This window comes from Sinocyclocheilus grahami, unplaced genomic scaffold, assembly GCF_001515645.1.
Source record: "Sinocyclocheilus grahami isolate Dianchi unplaced genomic scaffold, SAMN03320097.WGS_v1.1 scaffold1789.1, whole genome shotgun sequence".
In the NCBI taxonomy this organism is placed as follows: Eukaryota; Metazoa; Chordata; class Actinopteri; order Cypriniformes; family Cyprinidae; genus Sinocyclocheilus; species Sinocyclocheilus grahami.
In genome coordinates this window covers 19,239-25,821 of record NW_015506968.1, presented here as the reverse complement: position 1 = coordinate 25,821, position 6,583 = coordinate 19,239, and the positions used below count along the sequence as shown (strand labels likewise).

At 36.7% G+C, this 6,583-nt stretch overlaps 1 protein-coding gene across 1 annotated transcript in view; it reads left to right on the top strand.

Annotated features, from left to right (window-relative positions):
- LOC107572669 (NACHT, LRR and PYD domains-containing protein 12-like) overlaps window positions 1-5,603 on the top strand; it is a 20,432-nt gene extending 14,829 nt beyond the window's left edge. The window contains exons 8-9 of the mRNA XM_016259100.1: window positions 4,659-4,705; window positions 4,787-5,603. Coding sequence (XP_016114586.1) covers window positions 4,659-4,705; window positions 4,787-5,322 — 583 coding nt within the window. The 3' untranslated portion in view covers window positions 5,323-5,603. The remainder of the gene's footprint in view (window positions 1-4,658; window positions 4,706-4,786) is intronic.
- The last annotated feature ends 980 nt before the right edge of the window (window positions 5,604-6,583 follow it).

The window sequence follows — 6,583 nt, the reverse complement described above, 5'->3', positions numbered from 1 at the left end:
CAGAATCCGTAAAGTGTGACATCACATTTTACAAGCCCTGCCCACGACAGACACTGCTGTATTAGCAGAGACCCCGCCGTGAGTGAACCGAACACAATTTGCCATGTTTATCTTCACGCTAGAGCATTTAAAAGCAAGTAAGAAATGTCTTCTTATTACAGCTATAAAAGTTGTTCAGTCCAGAGCAGTGAGTGATTTTCTGCTTTTATTTTATTGTTTGGGTTATATTATCAGCATAGACATCAGTATATGTACTGAATATTACACTGCTGTCACTTAATACATCTAATTTAAACATGTAATATCTTTCCCAGCTGTTTACCTTCACAGTCATAACCAACTGTGTTTTTGTAACTTATGCGTGTTTTTAATATAAACTTGTGTGTGAAAGGGAACTTCGTTTAGTACTCACATGCCGTGTGGCAGCCGCTTTGTATCACAAGTATAAACTGATATGGATTTAAAACGCATAATTTCAGCGCGATAGACATGATAATCAAAACCAAACAGGTGTTTTTGGCAGAATATCTGAGGTACGAGCTTTAAAGGTACAACTCTATTCTGGAAAAGGGGGCGGGGAGCAGCAGCTAATTTGCATTTAAAGAGACATGCACAAAAACAGCCTGTTTCTGCTTCCACTCAAAATAGGCATATTCAAAATGATATAATACATGATCTGTGGGGCATTTTGAGCTGAAACTTCACAGACTCATTCTCGGGATACCTGAGACTTATATTACATCTTGCAAAAAGGGGCATAATAAGTGCCCTTTAAAGGTGACATATTTAGAAAATCTGACTTTTCCAGGTGTTAAGTGCTATAATCAGGTCCCCGGTACATCTACCAACCAAGGAAACGTGAAAAAGATGAACCCAGTAACTTTGTTTTGGTAAGCCTTTTTCTGCAAGCATCTGAGAAAATGAGCGCGTCTGATTTCGCTCCCTTGGTGACGTGGCAAAGGGATCTCATTATAATATTACCGCCCCTTAATCTGTAAGTTTCAAGACCGACAAGTCCCAAGTCAAGTCCCGAGTCAAACCGAGCAAGTCCAAGTCGAGTTGCAAGTCCTCAACTTTAAGCTTCAAGTCCCAAACGAGTCATTAGTGCTATTTGCCCAAACGCCTATCTCTGTATTAATTACAACAGTAAATTTAAAGTCGTTAATACTGTAGTCTATATATTAAGTATAATTATAAAGATATAATAATTAGTGGTGTTTCATTGAGTAATGAATCATTGTTTGTAAACAAATATAGGCTTACGTGAATGAATAATTTCTTTTAAGTCCACTTTCATTTGTTAATGATTCAGTGATTTTAATGAATGAGTCAAATATTTAATAACTTGCTAACATTGACTGTTTTTGCTCGATTTGGTTAATGAAAATAGTTCCATACAAAGATCACAGCAGAACAGTCGCGCATCTGAGCAACACACAGCGGTTTTTCGGTGCTGAATTATTCGCGTTTTTGAATTTTTAATCATTTGAGTCAATGATTCAGTGGTCTATTCATAACAACAGGCCCTGCGTCCCAATGTGCACCCTATCTGCCCTAAATAGTAATTTCACAGAATTTAGGATGTGTCATTGGGATATTGGGATGCAGGGCACGCACTTGCTTCGTTCTTGACTGAATCAGCCATCTGAACGAATCGTTTGAAGGCTAATTAAGACATTAAGACAGTCACGTGCTGCCACCTACTGGCGGCTAACTTTCATACTAGCTTAACTTTGCATTTTTTAAAAACATTTCATATTTGTGTATTTAAAAAAATTATAATAAAAAAACAGCCCTATATTGTCTTATTATATTAAGTGAAATTATTAACAAAATGTAATAATTTAATATGAAAGATGATGCATGCATTTAATACGGTTAGGGAAAATGCCCTTTAAATAGGCCAAAAATGACCTGGAAATCAATTTAAATACATTTTTGTGTGCAGTATTACAGTTGTATTCAACATTTTCAAAACTTTGCCTCATTTTTTCATAACTTTACACACAAATCCAATAATTGCACACACAAAATGCTAAATGCTTCACATCTCTTGCAAAATGAAGCACTGCATTCAAAATATCACAAACACATCTCAAAAGCAAACATTTGCAAACACCTTTGCCATAATATTAATTCCTGTTAGATGTTTGTGAGTTACATAGAGAATTGTGTTGTGTTTTGCTAAAAAGTGTTTTATGAAATTGAAAACTGAGTCAAAGGCTGAGAAATAGCGTATGGTTTTGCAGATTTGGTGTGTGCTTCTGGTGTTTGAGTGTCAGCTTTCAGAAATTGTGACAAGTAAAGATTTTGTGTGTAAGCAGTTGAAAAAAACTGCGAGTCATATAAAACGTAATTTTTTGGAATATTTGGCCGAGATACAACTATTTGAAAATCTGGAATCTGAGGGTGCAAAAAAAATCAAAATATTGAGAAAATCGCCTTTAAAGTTGTCCAAATGAAGTTCTTAGCAATGCATATTACTAATCAAAAATTAAGTTTTGATATATTTATAGTAGGAAATGTACAAAATATCTTCATGGAACATGATCTTTACTTAATATCCTAATGATTTTTGGCATAAAAGAAAAATCAATAATTTTGACCCATACAATGTATTGTTGGCTATTGCTACAAATATACCCCAGCGACTTAAGACTGCTTTTGTGCTCCAGGGTCACATATATCATTAACTATCAATGTAGTTATTTAATATAGCTATAGTTATTTTGCTTTAGTTTTTTATATCAGAATTTTTGTCATCAATTTCAATATAAAAAAATATAGACAAGAAGACATAAAGGACTGTTTATGAGGATACTAGCAAAGACGGGCATTTGGATACATAAGTGTATTTGAGCGCACACACACACAAGAGCTGAGTTCAGGACTCACACACTGAGTGAAGCAGCTTCATGTGTGTGTGTTTCAAAAACGTAATTTTTTGGAATATTTGGCCGAGATACAACTATTTGAAAATCTGGAATCTGAGGGTGCAAAAAAAATCAAAATATTGAGAAAATCGCCTTTAAAGTTGTCCAAATGAAGTTCTTAGCAATGCATATTACTAATCAAAAATTAAGTTTTGATATATTTATAGTAGGAAATGTACAAAATATCTTCATGGAACATGATCTTTACTTAATATCCTAATGATTTTTGGCATAAAAGAAAAATCAATAATTTTGACCCATACAATGTATTGTTGGCTATTGCTACAAATATACCCCAGCGACTTAAGACTGCTTTTGTGCTCCAGGGTCACATATATCATTAACTATCAATGTAGTTATTTAATATAGCTATAGTTATTTTGCTTTAGTTTTTTATATCAGAATTTTTGTCATCAATTTCAATATAAAAAAATATAAACAAGAAGACATAAAGGACTGTTTATGAGGATACTAGCAAAGACGGGCATTTGGATACATAAGTGTATTTGAGCGCACACACACACACAAGAGCTGAGTTCAGGACTCACACACTGAGTGAAGCAGCTTTATGTGTGTGTGTTTCAGGTGTGTGCACTTAAACCATCTCAGACACAGCACACACTTTATGAGTGACAAAGTGTGTTTGTTGGGTTACAAGCTTTGCTGGTGTTTTGGACTTGATTTGAGACGTGTGTGTGAAGAGTTTTGGTAGTTTTAGTGCATTCTGAATCTGGAATTGACTGCTGTGTCAAGGTGAAAGAGGGTAAGAAGAACTGTGTGAAGAGTTTTGAAAAAGTGACCCAAGTATTGAGAAACTCAACTCCTAGCATCTTTAAAATAATAATAAAAACCCTGTAAAGCTACAGTGTGTCGTTTCTGCATCTCTAGTGTCACTGAACAAATGTGCAAAAATAATAACTGTTTACAAACATTTTCTCAAACACCTCGTCGTCTGTCATCGGTTATACAGGTGTGTGTGAGAGAGATCTGGCATATGTGCTTTATGAGCAGACAAACCTGTACAATTCATCTGTGCAGAACATAAACAGAGGAAGCTCACTCATGAGTCAATGCCAAACAGACAACAGATCTATTCATAACACAACAAAGAAATCCACAAATGAAGGGATCGACTTCAGGAATAGACCAGGCCAAAATAACAGACACAAATAGCTCAACTGAAACCCTCTGAATGACCTAAACGAAAGAAAAACACATCAAAAGAAGATACAGTGATACTTCCGTAACTCCTGTAACCCCAAAACAGAACGATATGTACAAAAGAAATGCTGTCACACTCCCTACTTCCTTAATATTTACACAAATTTTGCAATTGAAGGCAAACAAATCCAAATTCAAATCTAAGAATCGTATAGTAGGACTAACAGCGAGTTTCTCAAAAGAAGACACAATCACAAGAGAACAAGACAGCTGAACAAAATGACACTCATTGGTTTGAAGTGGTCTTTATAACTGTAACCAGAGACAGGACTGAACCAATCAGGATCAGATCTCTGTTGATTGTAGACCACGTCTTCTCCTGGATACAGACATATTCAGAAACACAGCAGATACAAAACAACACACACTTCATTAAACACAATATATAACCGTGTGTGTATAAGTGTATTTATGAGGACGCTTTTATAGTGAAATATCACGTGTGTGTGTGTGTGTGTGTTTGTCTCTGTGTGTGTGTGTGTGTGTGTGTGTGTGTGTTTCTAGTGTGGATCATGGAGGAGAGTTCAGGATCACAGCAGGACCTCAAAGATGTAAGTCCTCAATCAGACAGAGTTTTCTTGTTTGTAGTTTAGTTGTAAATGTGTGTGTTGTAATGTGTGTGTTGTGTTCAGACGCCTGTGATCTCACACTGGATCCAAACACAGCAAGCAAACACCTCGTTCTGTCTGAGGAGAACAGAAAGGTGACGCGTGTCTCTGAGGAGCAGCTATATCCTGATCATCCGGACAGATTTGATGTGCCTCAGGTTCTGTGTTCAGAGAGTCTGACTGGACGCTGTTACTGGGAGACTGAATGGAGTGGAGATGTTCACATATCAGTGGCTTATAAAGAAATCAAGAGGAAAGGAGGGAGTAAAGACTGTTGGTTTGGAGGTAATGTGAACTCCTGGAGTCTTTTCTGCTCTGATCACAGATTCACTGTCCATCACAATAATAACTCCACTGAGATCTCTGCTGCTTCAGACTCCTGTAAGAGAGTAGCAGTGTTTCTGGACGAGTCCAGCGGCTCTCTGTCCTTCTACAGCGTCTCTGACACACACACACTCACACACTTACACACATTCACACACACATTCACTCAACCTCTACACGCTGGATTTACAGTTTATCCGAACTCTTCTGTGTCTCTGTGTCACATTAAACATTAAACTCTCACACACACACACTCACACACACTCACACACACACAGTGAGTGTGTAATGATGTGAAAGTGTGTTTTAATCTGAACTCCAGAGAATCTCAGCTTCAGGAAGTTGAATATCAGTTTCCTGTTTCAGATCATCAGGATGAAGATGTTTCAGAGACTCTCTGTGTTTCTGTCAGCTCAACACTAATCACACACACATACTGACACATATACTAGTGTTTGTGTGAAATATGTCATATTTACACTCATATTTCTCAGCTTTATTTTCAGCAGTTCATGTCATTTTAGTGTAATAGAAATCAGAATAAAATTACTTCATCATCATCATTCTTCTTGTGACACTGAAACAAATGTTGACAAACATTATTAACGCTTTCAGCCTCTAAATTTTTGGTCACACTTAAAACAGTGACTTGAGCCTTGAGATATATGTATTCTTTTATAATTTTGAGGAGATTTTATACGTAATATCTAATAATAAAAGTAAAATAAATAAAATCTATTCCATTTTTATGAGCTATTTTTACACCATTAAAATTAATTAAACTGAGCTTCTCATTTTTGGGTCACTTTTGCGATCTTAAAAGTCACTGATGCCTATTATTATTTTATTTTATTTTTTTGAAAATCAATGCAATATATTTTTGTTCAATAATATTTTGTTTATTGAGTTAGGCGAATTGTTCATTTTGTTGTGATAGTATGTCCTTTTAGCAGTGGAGGCATTAGCAGAGAATGAAGAGAGGAGTGATCGATATACATTAAGGTCAGTAGTATTTTGTGATTTGCGTCATACTCTTTCTGCAGTTCTGAGCTTAGAACGATACTCATGGAGAACATCAGATAGCCAAGGGGCAGAAGAGGTGGTACGAGCTGGCCTGGAAGGGCTGGCCTGGAAGACAAGGGACAGACAGTGTCTAAACAAGATATCTGGAGCAGAACGTATCAGTAGCACTGTTAGGGGAAGGAAGCGAAGATGAAACCATAGCAAATAGCCGGGAGGGTGAGAGTGAGTGTAGGTTACGTAGGATGTAACTGTAGGATGACATATGTAGGGGTTTGTGTTGTGTCAGGAACCATGTTGAGGTTAAGAGTGAGGAGGAAGTGATCCGAGGTGTGTAGTGGAGTAACGAGCACATGATCAGTGGAGCAGTGTCGTGTGTAAATAAGGTCCAGTTGGTTGCCTGATTTGTGAGTAGCCGTAGTTAATACTCGCTTGAGATCAAAAGAAGCAAGCAGAGTGTGGAAGTCTGCAGCCTGA